At 40.5% G+C, this 20,848-nt stretch overlaps 1 protein-coding gene and 1 long non-coding RNA gene across 2 annotated transcripts; both read right to left on the minus strand.

Moving 5' to 3' along the window:
* Positions 1–1,988: 1,988 nt before the first annotated feature.
* On the minus strand, positions 1,989–10,820 carry LOC130544634 (membrane-spanning 4-domains subfamily A member 4D-like). The gene is made up of 5 exons (XM_057317215.1): positions 10,815–10,820; positions 10,330–10,386; positions 9,386–9,526; positions 5,636–5,737; positions 1,989–3,187 (listed from the first exon to the last, which is right to left on the minus strand). Exons 1-5 carry the CDS (start codon positions 10,818–10,820, stop codon positions 3,098–3,100), a joined length of 396 nt encoding a protein of 131 aa, XP_057173198.1. The 3' UTR covers positions 1,989–3,097.
* Positions 10,821–11,169: 349 nt separating this feature from the next.
* LOC113249061 (uncharacterized) lies at positions 11,170–20,314 on the minus strand. Its single transcript, XR_006408586.3, has 3 exons — positions 20,247–20,314; positions 12,002–12,158; positions 11,170–11,283 (listed from the first exon to the last, which is right to left on the minus strand). It is a non-coding gene; the product is annotated as an uncharacterized LOC113249061 (long non-coding RNA).
* Between the last annotated feature and the right edge of the window lie 534 nt (positions 20,315–20,848).

The following is a 20,848-nucleotide window of genomic DNA, read 5'->3' on the forward strand; positions in this document are numbered from 1 at the left end:
CTTGGGGCTACTTTTGTCTTGTTCTGATCCAAACATCTACACCTATGTAGGCACCTCCTCAATTCGCGCCTAGTCCAATCTTCTGCACGTGGATCCTAGGGGCAAAACTGAGCACTAGGGTCTTCTCATATGGTTGTGTAACATGAAACGGGACTTTTATATGCTTTGTACTACCTAATAGCAATAAAGAGGTAAATATAAAAACGGCAGAGAATGTTCTAGAACACATGCCAAGTCCTTTGGATCACAGACACTCACTGAGATCACATCATAGCAGACAGCACTTGCATCTAAGTGCAGAGACACTGAGTTGACAAGTCCAAGCACAAAGAGAATGCGCCTCAAAATCATAATTCCCTGCCAATTAAATCATGTATAGAGAGGTGCCCGGCTGGCTCAGTCAGAAGAGTGTGTGACCCTTGATCTTGAGTTTGAGCCCCATGTTGGGTGTAGAGATTACTTAAATAAATACAACTTAAAAAAAATTTAAGTAACTCTTAAAAAAATAAAATAAAATCATATATAAAGAAAAAATTGAAGGATTGAGCAAAGTGAGTTTCTGCCATTGACCCTGCTTGCTCTCCTTCATAAATGATTGACATTTCTCAATGGGGATGAAATATTCTACCCTGGCTTCCACTACAGATGAAATATAAGTCAATGGGCAGCATCATTAACCACTATATTATACAGATGCTCAAATTTGCAGTTGTATTCACACAACGACATGAGCTCCTGATTATCTGTGTCTTTCCTGATGTCACTAACACGAAAACTGAAACATGAAAACTGCTGATTAGCAAACATTGCTTTATTGACACTTATGTGATTTGGAACATCTTAACAACCCTTCTGCACTTCATAGCAATCTCGACTAGGTCCTCAGTGTATCAGTACAGGATAGGTCCCATGTGATGTCTGCAGAGAGAATCTTGGACTTTGTCATTGTTCTGAAAGGAAAAAACACCTAGACTTTTCATTTTTTACCTTTTGGAGACAGGGATCAAATTCATTGAATGAATTCATTGGCATCCATTCTTCTCTCACCTAAATAAAGGTTTTAGTTAGTTTCACCCGATATACATGTCTTCACATGACCAGTAACTTACAGCATAGAGAAATGTATCCAATCAGGGCCAAGGCCCTGGCCTTCTTCCTTCAAGTGGTCTTTCAGGGGTAACCTATGCATTTCTGCCACCTGCCTTGAGAATAAATTCTGGAAGTCATGTTGTATATGTGGAAGCATCGGGAGATCTTTTCACTAGATCCGGAAATCCTTACAACAATGAGCAAATCATCTAATATGTTTTGCATGTCATAAATGAATCTGTCTGAACTGACCACAGTGCTTATTAGCCATACTTCTGCTAATATGGCACTCACAGTATTCATCCTAGGCTGACATATATCTGCAAGAGATTCAGAAAATGGGTTCTTATTTCACATTCTTTAACTGACAAATGATTATACATGTGTGTGCACTACATTTAAAATGAAAGTATCATGAATTGAAATTTATGAAACGTTATGGAAGAATTTGCTATCCACTACTATGGAATTTTCCCATATAAGCCAGAAGAGAATTCTGGGGAATTCTGGGGAAAGAATCATTCTGGAACCTCAACTCGGTCTCAACTGAAGACACACCTGAGAAGTTGAAACAGCTTGGTCATTTTGGAAACACAGGTTGGCCTATTCTGACTCTTAATTTTCTCAAAGCATAGAGAAACTAACCATCTTTTCTGTAATTTTATCTCCAGCCACAATAGACAGAGTTCCAGATAGAGCCAACTGGGTACAAGAATAGAGTTAAGTGATTTAATCTATGAATATACCATCTGGAATCTTTTCTCCTAGAACTGAATGGTTCTCAATATGCTTCCCCAAATTCTGTGCTCAAAAACCACGTATGAAACAAGTCCTAGGAACACGTACATATCCTTTTTTTTTTTTTTAAGATTTTATTTTATTTATTTGACAGAGAGAGAGACAGCCAGCGAGAGAGGGAACACAAGCAGGGGGAGTGGGAGAGGAAGAAGCAGGCTCATAGCAGAAGAGCCTGATGTGGGGCTCGATCCCATAATGCCGGGATCACGCCCTGAGCCGAAGGCAGACGCTTAACCGCTGTGCCACCCAGGCACCCCGAGTCACTAAATTCTACACCTGGAACTCATACTACACTGCATGTAAACGAATTGGAATTTAAATAAAAACTTAAGAAAAGAATTATAAGATGAAAAGTTTCCGAGGATCTGATACGCAGCGTGGTGACGATAGCTCGTAAAACTGTATTGTTGCTTGAAATTTGCCAACAGAGTAGAGCTTAGGGATTCACACGGCAACTGTACAAGGTGATGGATGTGTTAACTCGATTGTGGAAGTCATTTCATAGTATATACACATATCAACTCATCACATCGAATACTTTAAAAATACTATGCTTTGTCAATTACACCTCAGTAAAGCTGGGGAGGAGAAAGACTATCAGAATAAAAGGAATTCCAAAAATTATGTTGAGGAAGATTTTGTGAGGGAGGCTTGTGCTGATGCTCTGGCCTCTTTATTCCAAGGAAAGACAAGAAAAATAATCATCATAAACGTGTGATCGAAATAAGTTAATAGTCTTTTACATTTGAGAAGCTTCCTATGATATGGGTAATGGCTGTAATGTTTATCCAGATTTATCTACATGAAGAGAGAATGACAAATCCTTTATTGATTAGAAGCTTTATCAGTTAGACATGACGGCGATGATGGCACGTGGTATAAACTTGGCTTTCACCTGTACTCAAGCCCCTACTGAGTTGCAGCCTAATCCTTTAATCTGTTTTGGTTTCATATGATTTTAATTGGCAGGGGCACCTGTTGGCCTATTAGGCCCCAGGGAAAATGAACTAATATGATCAAATTATGAAAAGCCCAGGAAGTGTTTCAGGGATTAGATCTTATTATATGGAATCATCGTCTAGGCTGACTGATAGAACTGTGGTCAACAAAAGAGGATCTAAACAAGCTTTTGACCGTATATTTAATTTTTCCGTTTCCATCTCCGTGACTGCAGGTTACAGAAGCATATTCTCACATCCGTACTTCTGTCTCAGGTGTTATAGTACAAGACTGCGTCCTTCTCAAGATTTTTGTAGAACGAAAGCGGAGGCAGCAAGCCTTGGTAAGGACCTTCTGAAGCCTATTTCAGGAAAAATAATGCAGAAAGCTGTAAATAAGCCGAAACATCATTCAGAATCATTTCACCTAAATCCTCGGAGTTTTAGTCCAGTCCTGTTCCTAAAGGTATATCCTGGCCTCCAAAGTCTATCCCACATTACCGAGTTGCTGTTATTTAGTACGTAGTCCCCAGAGCGGGCGCGGTAGAGGTCAATGTCAGTCACGACACTGCCACATTTCCCCGCGATCCAGCCATGTGTCAGGGTGTGTGGGAACGTTTTCCAGCCTCTTTTACCTGTGTCCACAGAATTTATAGAGGGTAAAGGAAGAAGAAAGTCTATCCATTTAAAGATATCCAGGATGACACAAACAAAGGAAAGATACAAGATCACAGCCTTCCTTTTCTGTCATGAACGTGGAAAAATCAGCCTGGCTATTTCTGGAAACCTTAGCTATTTATGAGGTCCTAGAAATTTAATCTGTGCCTGTTCGACGTTTAATATATATCTGTATGTGTGTGATTTTATGTCTGTCTGTACTTTAAAGTGTAAAGAAGATTTCACAAGAGACTATATGTAAGATTTTCTACATGTATGAGGGACGATCATTATGTTTTCCAAACATGTATTTAGCATTCTTTTTTAAGACACTTCTATGAAGTTAAGGTTACATTTTCTTACTCCTTTAAAAAAAAATCATTTGTATTTATCTGAGCAAACAGCTGTCCATTTGTGGCTTTCTTTTTTCTTTTTTTTTTTTAGTTCATTTTATTTAAATTCAATTAATTAGCATATAGTTGTGACTTTGTTTTTCAAGGCTATTTTCATCTCTGTGTGGCCAGATTCTAAGACCTGGCCAAGGGAATGTAAGAAAAATTACTGTGAACCACTCCTGAACCACTCACTTAAAATAAATGTGTGTGTGTGTTTCTTTGTTTCTTTTCCTGCAGGCTAGAATGCACGTCCAAGAACTGGAACTGAAGCAGCTGGAATGGATACAGACATGAAATTCACAAGCAGAAGAGAACAAGGCGGTGAAACCATTCCTGACCTTTTTAAGATCTTGTCTTTTCATAAGCTCAAAGGCCAACACTGCAAAAACCTGCATTGATTGACATCTGAAACAATTCCCGGATCCCCCTGCACCACCAGAATGTGGGGTACAAAAATCGAGCAACCCCCAAAGAGGGAAACCTCCTTAATACCCAGAAGATAGTAAATGAAGTGCTGCTTAGTAAATGAGCAGAGGAGAAAACCACAACATTGCTTGGGCTTCTCAGAATCAGATAATTCCTATGGATGGGTAACATTAAGGTTATCAATGACTTGTTTTTCAAAGTGGGGATTGTTATTATTATTGCTGTTGTTGTTATTTGTTAGTGCAAAAAGGTGCTTTTATTTTAGCACGGGGACAGACCCCATGGACAGAAAGGGGGATTGTGAGGTACAACTGATTATGTACGAATGTTACTATTTTTAATCCTCCTACATTTTGGCGCTGAGTGGAAGCGAGTGCAGATAACAGGCCTTCCACTTAGAAACTTCTTAAGTAACAAATAAATAGTTCCAGAATTATAGGGGAAAATAACAAATCACTCAAAAATCCTGGACTTTGAGCCAAGTGTAACAAATGTGTGAGACTTGTTTTTCTAAGGATTTTCCACCTTGATGAGTGGGGAAGTGCATTCAGTTTGGGGGAGGAAAGTTGAACCTGACATTGGGGTGGCCAGGAAACACAATGTGACCAGGAAATACTGGTTGTCTACCAATTTTCAATATCATCTGCATCGTTGAACAGCAGAACTCCTAGGTTTAACTTACACAAACAACTGCCAAGCTAACGACGAAATTATGCAACTTCCCTTGCAGTTGTGTGTGGCCACAGGACGAAGATCTGGGCATAGGAGGCAGACAGAAAAGAAAGAGCTAGAGAAGTAATCGTACGCAGAAAGAGAAGCCACACCACGCAGGAGGTTAAAGTTACACTGCTCGGTGTGGGCTGCCCACTTCTGAGCTGTTACAGGAAAGGAAAATAAGATGACGACTTTAAGGCACTTTGGAGGTAGTCTGAGTTTACAGCACAAACCACAACAGTATCATCGATCTCTTCATAGGGTGATACTACTAATCACTCTTTGAGTATTTAAAGGACAGACGGATTTTTGTCTCTTTGCCGTGTTACACAGTGCGTCACACAGGTAGGGATTCTGCATATGTTAAATATGCAAATCAATGAATCAATAAGCTAACCAAAAAATGGAATTACTTGGTGTCAACATGGGTGGACGTTTCTGATTCTCCTGGGCATTCGTCAGTGTGTTGGAAAATGTGATCAGCCTATGAAGCGTGGTTCTCAGAAGTTCTACACCACCTGGTTCGTCTTTGTTCCACTCCAAAATTATGCAAATACTCTCAGCCCAGATCACAAAATAATCAATTGCACCCTCATTCCCCCAAGAACTGCTACTTACCCGATCAATTTTCTCACCCTCTGTATTATAGCTGAGTATGGACAGGGAAAGCGTAATTGAAAATTGCAGACAGTTTAGTATCATCAGTATAACCACGAGACCCTGTTAAAGAGAATAAAATTTCACTAGGTTGGATTTCACTCCCACTGCCTTATGAAAACCTCTCTCCCAGAGCTCCACCTCAGGCCTTTGGAGGGGATCATCTTAGCATTTCATAAAATGGGGACACCAGGTTGAATCTGAATTTAAAAATATAATGTGCTGCTTTTGAAGAAGAACTGGATTTCAGAAGAAAAAAAAAAAGCCAGTGTTCCCATGAATTTTAACACATCAGTGACTGCATTAAAAAAATAGCCTTGGTTAATTTCCTGTGTCCACAAAGATCATTTTATAAGTTGTTAATATTTTAATATTGTTCATTCTCAGATAGCAGAAAAGATGCAATGTCTATAAGGGCAAATCTTTTCAATGGATAGGGGATTCAAGGAGAAATGGTAGGGGATCCAAATCTCCCTACTGAATCTGGTCTCCTAACTAAAACCAGAAGTCTCCTAGAAGTCGAGGGTTCTTTTATAATAATTCATCTGAAAGATGTGAAATTGTCTGCAGGGCCAAGTCAGCACTGGTTCTCAAAAGTGATGCCAGCCCTTTTTAGCAGATATGTGGTATCAGGCCATCGTGACCTTAATCTGCGTTTTCCTGATGACCACGGGCATCTTTCCATGTGCTTGTTTACCATCTGTCCTCTTTGTCGAAATGCCTTTTCAATCTTTTTCCCATTTTTAAAACTTTTATACAGAAATAATTCAAGGAAGTTACAGGCAGTTGTTAAGAGAGCACGAGGTGGTCCCCTTAACCCTTATCCACTCTTTCCTGATGCTTGTATCCCATGTGTCTACGGAGCAATATCAAACCAGGAAATTAACATTGGTATGATGCGTGTGTGCGTGGTTCTGTGACATTTTATAGTATGTGCAGATTTGTGGCAACGAGCACCACGATTATGGCACAGCATGATTCCATCTCCACAAAGATATCCCTCTTTTCTTCTGCCATCACGAAGCCCTGTTCACCACTGATCTGTTCTCTGTGTCTATAATATTGCCATTCTGAGAATGTCATGCAAATGGAATCATACAACAGGTGATATTTTGAGATTGGTTTTCCACTCAGCATCCTGCTCTTGAGATCCAAAGAAGCTGTTTTTAGGAATGAGTAGTTCGTTACTTCTATTTGCTGAGTAGTGTTCTGCTGTCGGGTGTATCATGGTTAAATCATTTATCGCCAAGTGTCTGCGGAACACTTTGCTGTTGCTGGCCTTTGCGTATAGCTCTTAGGAGCATATGAAGCCGCTATGACTGACCAAGTACGGATCTTGTGTGGAATTCAGTTTTTATTTCTCTGAGATTCACGCCCAGGAGTGAGATTGCTGGGTTGCATGTTAAGTGTATCTTTCTTTTTTTAGAAAATTGACAACCTACTTTCCCGAGGGATATTTTCCAGGGATATTTACCATTTTCTCTATCCACCAGCAATGCCTAAAAGATCCAGTTTTTCTTCATCCTTGACCCCTTTCAGTATGGTCACTACTTTTTAAATTTTATATATTATGTGAGGGAGGGAATCACGCCTTGTCATGGTCTTAATGTACATTTACCTAAAGAATAGTCATGTTAAACGTCTTGTCATGTGCCAGTTTGACCCACGCACATATTTTCTTCAGCAAAGCGTCTCTTCATATCGTTTGCCCACTTTTTCATTGGATTGTTGGTGTTTTATTCTTGTGAATTCTTTATATTTTCCACATGTATACTCCAGGTGCCAGTCCTTTGGCAGGTGTGTGTTTTGCAAACATTTTCTCCAGGTCCATTTCTCTTTTCATCCTTATTTTATGAATTCAGTTCCTATTTTGTTCATTTTTCCCCCCCAAATCATCTTTATCATTATAAATGACTTTCTTTATCCCTAGTTGTATACTTCACTCTAAAATCTACTCTGATATTAGTTCACAGACCAACTTTCTTTTCATGATATGTCTTTGTTTCCTTCCCTTACTACAAACATACCTGTCTTTTTATATTTACAGTGTATTTCCTATAGGGAACATGGAGTTTGGTCTTTTTTTTTTTTTAATCCAATCCGTCCATCTCTGGCTTTTATTTATGCTATTTATATTTATTGTGATCATTTATATGGTTAGCCTTAAGTCCTTTCACCTTATTATTTATTTTATATTTGTCCTATCTATTTTTGTTCACCTTCTCCACCTGCTGCCTTCTTTTGGACTAATTACATATTTTTGTGATCTTATGTTATTTCCTATTTTTGTTTATTAGATGTAATTCTTTGTGTGTTATTATCATGGTTGCTTTAGGATTTATATTATATATATTCAACAATCATATCTATATTCAACTGATATCATAAAACTTTATCTGTAATGTAAGATCCCTTTAATCATATATTTTCATTTCTACCCTCTTGGACTGGATGCTTTTGTTATTTTATACATGATTTATACATATTTTTAAGTCTCCCCAAAATTGCTATCATTTTTCTTTAAAGGGTCAATTATCTTTGAAAGATATTTAAATAACACAAAATTCTTATGTATTTACCCACGTTGTCACCATTTATGGTGTTCGTGCCTTGGGTAGATGCTCATTTTCCATCTGGATGCATTTTCTTCTTCCTGAGGAACTTAACACTTTTTTTTTTTTTTTTTTTTGTAATGTAAGGTTCTGATGATAAATTATTTTAGCCTTTGCATGTCTAAATACATGTTTGTTGGGTCTTCATGTTGAAAGATATTTTCACTAGACATGGAATTTGAGGGTGACAGATTTTTTTCTCTCCATATTTTAAAATTTTTCTTCACTCTCTTCTTTGTGTTGTTTCTGATATGAAATCTGCTGTCATTCTCCATATGATATGTTCCCCCCCCCCTGCTGCTTTTCAGATTTTCTTTCAATCACTGGTTTTGGGAAATTCCACTATGATGTGCCTTGATATAGTTTATTTGTTTATTTTCTTATGCTCAGAGTTCATTCAGCTTCTTGGATTCTGTGAGAATATAAGTTTTGAGAAATTTTGGAAAAATTTACCCAACACTTCTTCAAATATTTTCTTCTGTCTCACATTCTCTTTCTGTGGGGATGCCAATTATATGTCTCTTCAATAACTTGAGGTTATTTCATTGGTTATTGATGCTTTTTTAGTATTTTCACATTTATTTTGTGCCTCTTTTTTTCACTTTGGAGAGTTTTTAATATTATTTCTTCAAGGTCATTATTAGTATTTTATTAGTAGTATTTATTTTCTTGAATGTTTATTCTGTTATTCTGTTATTAATCCTAACAGCCGGTTTTTCTTCTCAAACATCCAATAGTTTTCTTACTCTTTTTTTTTTTAAGTAGGCTCCATGCCCAGCGCAGGGCCCAGTGTGGGTAAGAACATGGAAACAAGCAAACAATGAAAATCACCACAGTCATGGACCAAGAAATAAATATGATTGGTCCATTTGTTTGCCATTTTTCATGAAGGTATCCAATTGGGATAAAGGAATATTGGGCTCTCTGCCCTGGCAATGTTCGTATGGAATGGAAATATTTTGCCTCTTGTTAAAAGGACACCAAATTTAGCTAGAAATTTTGAATAAACCTCAAGTGAAGGAACTTTTTGCAGGTACTACCTGATCTCCTGATCCTGGGTCTCATAAGTTTTTTCAGCATTCAGAAGAGAAATACTTACAGTTGCAACTGATTTGATATCAGAACATAAATCTCTGTCACAATCCAGGAAGACGATTTTTATTAGGTTGGTTGAGAGAATAAGAATTCCAACGCCGGAAACAATTGTGCTGAGAGTGTTAGCTCTCACATTTCCTCTCAGCTGAAATACAAAAAAAAGTTCATTCACTGAAACTATTCAAGACCCTTTACTTCCATTTTTTTAAAAATAGAGATTTATTGATTTATTTTAGAGGGGGCGACTGAGTGGAAGGAGGGGCAGAGGGAGAGGGAGAGAGAATCTCCAACAGGTTTTGTGCTGAGTGCGGAGCCCCATATGGGGCTCTATCCCACAACCCTGAGATCAGGGCCTGAGCCTAAATCAAGAGTCACACGGCTCACCGACTGAGCCACCCAGGTGCTCCGTTTCCATGTTCTTATAGGCCTCCATAAGCCTTTCTCAGCAGAGATAGTCACAAAGCATTCATAATACCTCTTCCTGCCAATTACATTAGATGGAAACCCACAATCGAGCAAAGGAAAGCTGGAGGCATTTGACAACCGAATAAAATGTGCCATAGGCAAAGTCATCAGCTGTGGGCCTTTGCTATTTCCCTTTCCTGCTCTAGACACGCCCATAGACGTCTACCCCTATCAAGCCTACAGGCATTCATTCTCTATACCAACATCATTCATGACCGGAAAGTCGATCTCCAATTTTACTTATGCAGATTTGTATTCTGAAACTCCAGGGCAATATATCTTATCTAAACCTGAGAGAGCTTGTAGTTGCATCCAGACCTGGGGTGATCAGATGAATCAGTGGAAAGCAAAGACCTTTGTACTTGTCCTCAAAAGTACTGAAGAACATGGAACTTCTGGCTCACTGGGCTTTGTACAGGATATCAGAGTGTTAGATGGCCATACGCTATCCATAAATGAAATAGGAATTAACTGATACTTTACCAGAGCTTTTGTTCGCTTCTTTGCAGACACAACTGTCACAGATCCAGAAATGATAAACTGCTCATGAGAGAGAAATGGGTGTATTAGCACTGCTTCCTGGACATTGACTGTCCATCTCTAAAGGACCAACTTTATCTTAGTGTGTATTTTTTTTCCTATGAAAATCCCTTCAAAACTTTGAGTAGAGCAGATTATTGAATTGTATATTGTACATGACTAAATTTTCCTGGCTATCTTCACATCCTTATGAATATAATTGACAATATTTAAAGGTAAAAAAATCTTTATCTAAAATATAGGGGTGATATCAAAGGAATCCTGTGAATGTTTTAATGGAAGGGGGAGAAGAATGAAAAAGAGAGCTATAGATAAAGTTATTTTGAGGTTCAGACAAGGGACTAAATGCACTCATACAACAAGATATTCATCTCAGTAATTTTGGCCAGGAAAACAGAGAAGTTGAAAGGAGTAGTTCACCCCCTCACCATCATCTTCCACACTCCAGTAGCCTTTGCACACGTGAAGATACGTCTGTGGATGAGCCAGGGATTTTCTAATAACCCACCCAAGATAGTCTCCTAAAGCCAGTGAGCAGGATTTCACTGTATGGCTTTATGCTACACACCCAGAATTTAATAAGAATCCCCAACACATAGACCTTAAGGCTCATATTACAAAGGCAGATGTCGAATGGCTGAGATTGAATATCGAATCGGCATGTTTGAAAACTCCGCGGCATTTGCAGGAGGCTAATGCACAACTGGATGGATGACTGAATGAAGAGTTAATTGACTATTTTAGACATAAGTCAGATGTACTCACAGCTAAAGCTGCCCATAGGGGGAAGCCTATCTTAAATGAGTAGAAACTGATTTTGTGTATTGTGAAATGCAGAACCATAATTCCAATGAGCCCATAGAAGATGAATGTCACACCAATCATTATCTGAGCCACCTGGATGAAAGAACAGAATAAAATATAGACATCAGTGAATATTCCAAGAGAGAAGATTTCTTTGTTCAAACATGGATTTTTTTACTTTGTTCTTTTTTCTTTCTTTCTCTTTGTTCAAACATGGAGGTCACCCATGGATTGAACCCTCAGATGTCACTAATTCTACCCCTGAAACGAATAATACACTATATGTTAACTAAATTGAATGTAAATAATTTTTTTTTTTTTTTTTAATGAAGAGCTCCAAGTGAAGCCTGGTACAGCGGGATCTGCTCGCTCTAGTGGCAACAGCTAAAATAGCATCACTGCGACCCCTTGTCCTGTACGCTGGCATCACCTGGACAGGTGTTCACTGGCGTCCATCAAGGCCTCCTCCATGGGTTTCCCAGCACCCCACTCTACCACCTCCCAGGCAACCCAACCACCACCACCACCACCACCCAAGATTAAACAAAACTTCTGGGGCGCCTGGGTGGCACAGTGGTTAAGCGTCTGCCTTCGGCTCAGGGCGTGATCCCGGCGTTATGAGATCGAGCCCCACATCCAGGCTCCTCTGCTATGAGCCTGCTTCTTCCTCTCCCACTCCCTCTGCCTGTGTTCCCTCTCTCGCTGGCTGTCTCTATCTCTGTCGAATAAATAAATAAAATCTTAAAAAAAAACAAAAACAAACTTCCAGTCTCTCCTCACCAACACTTCCACCTGGCTGAGGCTCACTTACCCCCAGTTGTTTGAGATTTTCCTTCAGGAATCTTTGCAGCTTGTTGGGTGGGTTTCCTGAGGTGTCAGATGTCACAGCCCTTCCTAACTGGGTACCTTGGTTTTCACTCGAGGAAACATCTGCAGTTATCTCAGTGGAATCCACAATTTCTCTCATTCTGTAAAGAAACCCACTGTTAGCAGCTTTGGATTCACTAGTGACTACTCACGATTCACAATACTCTGTGCTCTTCTATGAGACATATCGGTAGGAAAGTAGACACGAGTGTTCCTCTTTGTGCAGACTTCACATCTCACAAATCAAAGGAGTCTCGAGCCAAGCCATGTTTGTCTATGATTACAGAGCCCAACACTATGCCCACTAGGCTCCTAGTAGCAAAAGTAGGAAAACTACAGGAGAAAGAAAATGATGGAGGCTTAGAAATGTCATTTATCGGGAGTCTGGAAAATTTTCTAGATTATAGAAACATGTCACTCTTGTGTCCGGGTTTGAAAAAGAGTTCTATGTGGATTAGGTGGCAAGATGGCCCAGAAAGAACTATTTCATGTTGCAGCATGTATCGTGCTGCCTTTTTTTTTTTTTAAATGACCAAAGACTATCGCATTTTAAGGATATATCACATTTTGTTTCTGCACAGCTGTCAATGGGCATTTTGGTTGTTTCCACTTTCGGATGACCACGATCATCATATACCATGTTGCTATAAACATTAAAGTGCAAATTTTTGTATGTACCTGTGCTTTTCATTCTCTCAGGCATAGACATGGACTGGAATTGCTGGATCATACGATAATTCTGTGTTTAACTATGTTTAACCATTTTGAGAGCTCAAGTGCACATAGATTAGTCTCCATGATAGACTATAAGCTAGGCCATAATGCAAACCTCAATACATTTAAAAAGATAGAAATAATATAAAGTATGTTTTCTGACCACACTGGAATGAAATTAATAATCAATAATAGAACTGAACTTGGGAAACACACACACATGGAAACCAAGCAACACACTCCTAAAAGCGGGGGGTGGGGGGGTGGGGGGGTAGTGGTCCAGGAAAAAGCAAAAGGGAAATTAGGAAATGCATTCATGATAAATGACATATACTTATGGAATGCAGCTGTAGCAGTGTTTTCCAGAGTGGATCGACCATTTTCCATTCCCACCAGCCGTGTGTGACGGTTCCAGTTTCTCTGCAGCCTCACCAACACCTGTTATTGGCTGACCTTTTGATTATAACCATTCTAGTGGGTGGAAAGTGGATCTGATCTTGGTGTTGAGTTGTATTTCCCTGTGACTAAGGATTTTGAACATCCTTTCATACGTTTATGGCCATTTGTATATCTTCTTTGGAGAAATGTCTGTTCTGATCCTTCGCACATTTAAAAATTGTGTCATTTATCTTTTTAGTATTGACTTGTAAGAGTTCCTTATATATTCTAGATACAAGCCCCTTATCTGATATATGATTTGCAAATATTTCTTTCCTATTCTGTGGGTGACTTTTTGCTTTCTTGATGGTCTCCTCTGAAGCCCAGCTTTGATTGTGATGAAGTCCACTTGATCTATTTTTCTTCTGTTTCTCATATTCTTTTGCTGTTCTTATTTCTAAGAACCCCTTGTTAAGTCCAAGGTCATGAAGATTTACTCCCATGTTTTTCTAAGAGTTTGGTAACTTTAGCTCATAAATTTAGATTTTTAATCCATTTTGGATTCATTTTTACTTATGGTATGAGCTAAGGGTCCAACTTCATTATTTTGCACACGGCTTGTCACACATCAGTTGACTGTAAACAGACACATGAACTTATTTCTGGACTCGCAACTTTATTCTATTGATACGTATGTCTACCCTTATGTCAATACTGTGCTTTCCTGATTATTATGGCTTTGTATTATTGCTTTGAAACTAAGCGTGAGTCTTAAACTTTATTCGTTTACAAAAACATTTGCTATTCTGGGTCTCTTGCAATTCCATATGAATTTTAGAATCAGTGTATCAACTTTTTAAAAAGTAGCCAGCTAAGGGCCTCCTGGGTGGCTCAGCCAGTTAAGCGTCTGCCTTTGGCTCAGGTCATGATGCCACGGGGTCCTGGGATGATTCTGCATCAGGCTCCTTGCTCAACGGGGAACCTGCTTGTCCCTCTGCCTGCTCTGCCTGCAGCTCCCCCTGCTTGTGCTCTCTCTCTGTCTCTCTCTGACAAATAAGTAAAATCTTAAAAAAATAAAACAAAAAGTAGCCAGCTGGGATTATAGGAGACAGAGTATTGAATCTCTATTGACCACTAGTGGCTATTGCCATTCTAACAGTATTAAACATTATATTTCATGAACACAGCATTTGTTTCATTTAACTATACCTTACTTATTTGAATTATGTCTTTGTAGCATTGATTTTTATGCTTCTTTTATTAAATGTATTCCTAAATAGTTTATTCTTTTGGATGCTATTATAAATAGCATTGTCTTATTAATTTCATTTTCAGCTTGGTTATTGCAAGTGTATAGAGTTACAGTGATTTTTGCATATTGATTTTGTATCCTGCACCTTGTTGAACTAGTTTATTAGCTCTAATAGATTTTTTAGTGGATTCCTTGGGATTTCCAATATACACAATGAGGTCATGTGCAAACAGAGACAATTTTGCTTCTTCCTTTCTAATTGGAATGTCTCTTATTTTCATTTCTCCTTCTTCTTTTTTTTTTTCATTTTCTAATTGCCTAACTAGAACTTCCAGTACAGTGTGGATAACAGAGGTGGTGATAACAGGCAACCTTATCTTATTCCTGCTGTTGAGGAGCAAGCATCCAATCTTTCACCATTAAGTATGGTATTAGCCATGGGATTCTCATAGATGCCCTTAAGAACGCTCCCTTCTATTCCTAGTTATTGAGTGCTTTTATAACGAAAGGGTATTGAATTTTGTCAAATGCTTTTCTGCATCATGTGAAGTTTCTTCTATCAATGGTGCATTTTTTTGTGTGTGGTTGTGCAGTACATTCATTGATTTTCAGACAGTAAATTTACCTTATATTCCTGGCATACAGACCATGTGGTCATGGTATATCATTCTGTTATATACTGCAAGATTTAGTTGGCTAGTGATTTGTTGAGGATTTTTGCATCTCTATACCTACGAGATATTAGTCTGTAGTTTTCCTTTACTGTGAGGTACTTTCTGGGTTGGGTATCAAGGTGAGACTGGCCATATAGAAAGAGTTTGAAAGTGTTCCTCCTTCTTCTACTTTTTGGAAGAGTTGGTGAAAATTTGGTAGTAGCTCTTCTTTAAATGCTTGGTAGAATTCACCCATGAGGCCATCTGGGCATGGGATTTTCTCTGAGGGCAATTATTTTTATTAGTAAACCAATCTCTTTTCTCGTTAGAGGTCTACTCAGATTGCTTATTCTTGAGGCTTTCAGTACTTTGTGTCTTTTAAAAATCAATCCATTTCGGCTAAGAAAGCTAGTTTATTTGCATACAGTTGCTTATTGTATACAGTTATAGTGCTGCTTTCTATAAGATATAGCAATATTCCCTCTTTCTCTTTCTTTTCTAATTTCTAAATTGAGATTTTATCTTTTTTTCTTGTTCAAGGTAGCTGAGGATTTGTCAGTTTTGCTGGTCTATTCAAATAATCGGCTTTTAGTTTCACTGATTTTCTATATTTATTTTTGTTCTCTATTTCATTAATTTCTGCTCTGATATTTCCTTTCTCCTGCTTGCTTCAAGTGTAGTTTTTTTTCCTCCAGTGTCTTAAGGTGGAATATTAAGCTATTGATTTTTGAGATCTTTCTTCTTCTTCTTTTTTTTTTTTTTTTTTAAGAAAGAGAGTGTGCACACATGCGTGTGCATGCAGGGGTGGGGAGGGGCAGAGGGAGAGGAAGAGAGAGAATCTTAAGCAGGTTCCACGCCCAGCATGGAGCTTGATTAGTGGCTTGATCTCATGACCCTGAGATCATGACCTGAGCCAAAATCAAGAGTTGGATGCTTAACTGACTGAGCCACCCAGGCGCCCCTCTTCTTTTTTAATATAGGTATTTTCAGGTACAAATTTGCCTCTAAACACTGCTATAGCTGCATTCCATAAGTATATGTCATTTATCATGAATGCATTTCCTAATTTCCCTTTTGCTTTTTCCTGGACCACTACCCCCCACCCCCCCCACCCCCCGCTTTTAGGAGTGTGTTGCTTAGTTTCCATGTGTGTGTGTTTCCCAGGTTCATTTCTATTATTGATTATTAATTTCATTCCAGTGTGGTCAGAAAACATACTTTATATTATTTCTATCTTTTTAAATGTATTGAGGTTTGCTTTATGGCCTAGCTTATAGTCTATCATGGAGACTAATCTATGTGCCCTTGAGAAGAATGCCCATTCTGGGGTTGGATGGGTGTTGGATGGAATGTTCTCCTTAAGTCTATTAAGTCTGGTTGGTGTGTAGTGTGTTCAAGCCTTCTATATATTTTTTGATCTTATGCCTGGTTGTTCCATCCATTATTGGACTGAGGCATTGAGTCTCTATAATTGTTGCATTATCTATTTCTCCCTTAATTTCTGTTGGTTTTGCTACCTATATCTTAATGTTCTATTGTTAGGTGCATATATGTTAATGATTGTGTTTTCCTGGTGGACTGACCCTTTTATCACTATGAAATGCCCCACTTTATCTCTAGTAACATGTTCCTGCTTCTTTGCATGTCTCATATTTTTTGTTAGAAAGTGGACATTTTATACAATATTCTGTAGCATTTCTGGGAATGGTACTGCTCCCGGGCTTTCTATTTTTATTTCTTTGTTTACGTTTACATTCACTGGCTGGACTATTTTAGTAAGCCTACGTCTCCCCCTGTGGTGTGAAGCTTCCCGTTGCCTCCTGGGTAACACAGCCTTGGGTATGCACACAGTCACCCTGGGATGCCCGTGGTTTCCTTCCGACTTGCTTTCATTGTTTCTTTCCCTGCCCTCAACCAGCTATTAATCTCCACTAACTGCAGGCTGATCGCTCTGTTGTTTTCCACAGTGCCTTTCCCGCCTTTTGGATGGCTCCACACACACATGCAATCAGAATCACGCTCCTTTGAAGAGGTAGTTCCTGGTCAGTGTTTGAGATTTGTTCCGGCCCCAGGCAGACTTCTGTCTCCCTTTTTCCCTGCGAAGCTAGCCAGTGGATAGCTTACCATCTATCTCCAGTTCATCTACTGATGCTTTCCCTCCAACCTACGCTGTTTTTGAGAGAACCTTCAGGCTCCAACTTCTCCACACTCCGATTCAAAGGAAGTAACTTCCTTTGGATTTGGAGACCTCTGTCTAGGGTCAGCTACTCCCCATCCCCAGGCAAATAAAATACTAAATAAAATAAAATCCCCAAATCATAGCTCTGGTGCTGGGGTATTGGAACAATGACACATGTCTTTATGCGTGAGACGGCTGCTTCAGGAGCTAAGTGCTCCGTGGAGGAGAGGAACCACCCAGGCCCCTCAGCTTGCCTCTCATGGTGTGGAATCGAACCCAGGAGCTGGAGTGGGGCGGTCAGGACCCCAGTGTTCTCAGCAAGGCTGTGCCCAAGGAAGAGCCACAAGTGCGGGTGAGAAGAAAGAAGGAGCGCCATGCTTCAGGTCCGCTCACCTGGAACTTGGCCTCGCAGCAGGGTGGCCGGGGGCAGGGTGAGAAGTGTTGGTGTCCTGCCCGTCGCAGGAAGAGAGCCCTCTGAGTGGGAGCCCGGGGAAGGTGGGCGGAAGACGCAGGTCTGGATTTAAATATCACAGATTCTTGCTTTTCCCCCCGCGTTTTAGTTGATTTGCCTTCAATAAATATCATTCGTTGACTCTACACGCACTTATAGACACACGAAATACTTTTTAAGTATTTCTAAGAATTTTTACCAGTTTGCCTGAGGATAGCTCTGTAAACCCCCTCACACTGGCGAGCTGGAAGTGGAACCTCTGAACCACTTTTTAGGTAGGATTTTCCTACCATGATGCGTTTTGTTAATCTTGTGTTTATGAAGCAGGAGAGCGAGATTCTTGTTTTACGGAGTCGAAGAATGAATTTTGTGAACAAAGGAGCGTGCGTAAAGTGAGAGAGTTTTGTTAAGCAAGGATGCAGGTTAGGCCCTCAGGAGTGAGAGGGGTCCCGAGCGGGCTGCCAACGTGGGCCTCCACTGACGGTCTTTTATGTAGAACTGACCGGGGAGCTTGTGGCCTTAACATTTTTGTGACATCTTGGTTTGGGGAAGGACTGGTGATAAGATCTTTTATGGCTTACTTCTTCTTTGGGGTCTGGTTACAATGTGACTGCTGTCAGAAGGCCCCACCTCTGACAGCCAGGGCAGGATGGTCTGGTTTATTCCCTTATCTCTGGTTTCCTTAGGCCTCAGCATGTCTGGGAGTTTCACTGAGCCTGGTGGTGTAGCACCCTATGTGAGCCTGGTCGTGTAGCCCCCGGTGTGAGCCTGGTCGTGTGGTCCCCTATCTAGCCCTCCCTATCTAGCCCTGCCTGTCTCTTACTCATTTATGCTATGGTAATATTTGCTAAATACTAGTAACATGCTATTACTCCAGGTATATTTTATATTAAATCATTAAATTCATTAACTGAATAATTCATTGGATCTCAACAATCCTACTTGGTAAATTTTAATCAAATTTTTGCTTGTTTTACTGAATAAACGTGCACACTGAGGTACAGACAAGTAACACGTTCCATGCCACAAAACTACTATGAGGTGAGCATAGCCGTCTGGCTCCAGCGTCCTCATCCTTAAGCATCGTTCTAAAAATAAACGTTGTCGTACACAGCTCTCCAGTTTTGTTGAGTGAAACTTGGAGGACACATTCCCAAGTAAGGAATTAATGAAATAAAGTAGAAGTATAATATTATGGGTCTTTAAACTTCTTGTCAATTTTTCTAAAGGAAAGGAGTAAAGAAAGATTAAGGAAAAATGAGGGAGGAAAGAAAGAAGGAAGGAAGGAAGGAAGGAAGGAAGGAAGGAAGGAAGGGAGGGAGGGAGGGAGGAAGGAAGGAAGGAAGGAAAGAAGGAAGGAAGGAAGGAAGGGAAGGAGGGAGGGAAGGAGGGAGGGAAGGGGGGAAGGGGGAGGGAGGACGCACTCTGCTCATTACTCTGGTGCCAGCATTGTCTGGTTCTACGTATTTCACTGCAGCCTCAGTGAAATTAAGGTGTGAAGACAATCTGAGACAGTCTATATTTTAACTAATCTAAAGCCAGCAAGACTGTCTACGTGCTGAATTAATTTTTGATAAAAAGAACAAAGTGGAGCAATTTGGCCCACTGAGGGGCTGGGGGCCCACTTCTTGCTGTTTGCTTGCTTGCTTCTGGATCTAATGGGAGAGTCTCATCACCTCCCAGGAGCACTTCTCTCTGCTGACTTCATTCATCATTCATTTGCTCCACATGTGCCCCAGGTTTCTAATAAGTGCCAGAATTGATCTTGGTCATTCTGTACACCACGGTAATTCAAACAACTCCTGAACATCGAAGGACTTGGAGTCTAGTTCTGTTCCCTCTTTCCCTTGCCTGAGAAAGGATGCTCGAATGATAAAAACACGAATTCTCCCCAGTTTGTGGTCCAAAAATATGTTACTGGGGCAATCCCACCTTCTTCTGCCAGCCCTGCGGAGTGCACAATTACACAAAGTCTGTTTCCTACTCAGTAGTCCGAAGAGATGAAAACTTTCCCATAGTCACTTTTATTACAAAGAGCCCTACTGGGGCACCTGGGTGGCTCAGTCGGTGAAGTGTCTGCCTTCAGCTCAGGTCATGATCCCAGGGTCCTGGGATTAAGACCCACATCTGGCTCCCTGCTCAGCGGGGAGCCTGCTTCTCCCTCTCCCTCTGCCATACCCCCCGCCCCCCCGCCGCACTCTCTGGCTCTCTCTCTGTCAAATAAAGAATTAAAATCTTTTAAAAACGAATAGCCCTACTCCAAGGATCCCGTGGGAAACATAGCCTGAAGAAGGCTTATTTATGATCAAGGGCAATTCCCTCAGGAAAGCAGAAGTGAGGATACAGGGAAGGGAGGCAGGGGAGCAGGGAGAGGAGACACAGAGGCTCAGAGCACATCTCAGAGCTAGCCCCTGGCGCAGGAAGCAGACGTGGTTGCACCAGAGCCCCACCCTGCCCAGTGTCTATTTATCTCCAGAGTCAGGCTCTATCTCCACATCCCAGAATTTACCCAAGAACCCCCTCCGGGGGCCCAGATCATGAAGAGTGAGGAGCGCTGCGTACCTGGTTGTTCCAGCGTCCAGAGGTGGGGGTCCGGGGTCTCCTGAGGTCTTGCTTCTCTTCCGTGTCTGACACGGACTGAACCACCACGTGGGGGAACAGATCCTCACTCTGATCTTTCTGAGGCTCCTCATTTGCTGTACTTCCGCACCAAGGGGTTGTGATGTCTTTAGGCAAATGCGGCTAAGGGTTGATACTTATCAAATGTCACTGCTCAGAATTAGGAGCATTGTAGCCTATTTCTCACTCTAGCTAATAGCTTTATTTGCCACTCCTTCTAATTCCATGTCCTTCCAGTTTGCTGACTAAAGCTGTATTCATTGTCCCATCATCAGTCCGTTCACGTGGGTCCCTCTTCCGTAATCTCAGCCTCTTTCTGGGCCTCGGGCGGGCAGAGCACTTCTCAGACGCACCTGAGAAGGACCAGGGTACAAGTCAGCGTTGACAGCAACAGTGGTCAACCTGGCCTCGTGTCTCCTTTCTGTGCTTCAGAAGGAATTTACGGCAATAAATATGGACAGATGGGGTGGTAGAAACTCTTAGTGAAATAGGTTTTGAGCTGAGAACCTTAGGACCAATATCTCCTCAAATCCCTACAAGAAGAC

This window comes from Ursus arctos, unplaced genomic scaffold (genome assembly GCF_023065955.2).
Source record: "Ursus arctos isolate Adak ecotype North America unplaced genomic scaffold, UrsArc2.0 scaffold_23, whole genome shotgun sequence".
Classification (NCBI taxonomy): domain Eukaryota; kingdom Metazoa; phylum Chordata; class Mammalia; order Carnivora; family Ursidae; genus Ursus; species Ursus arctos.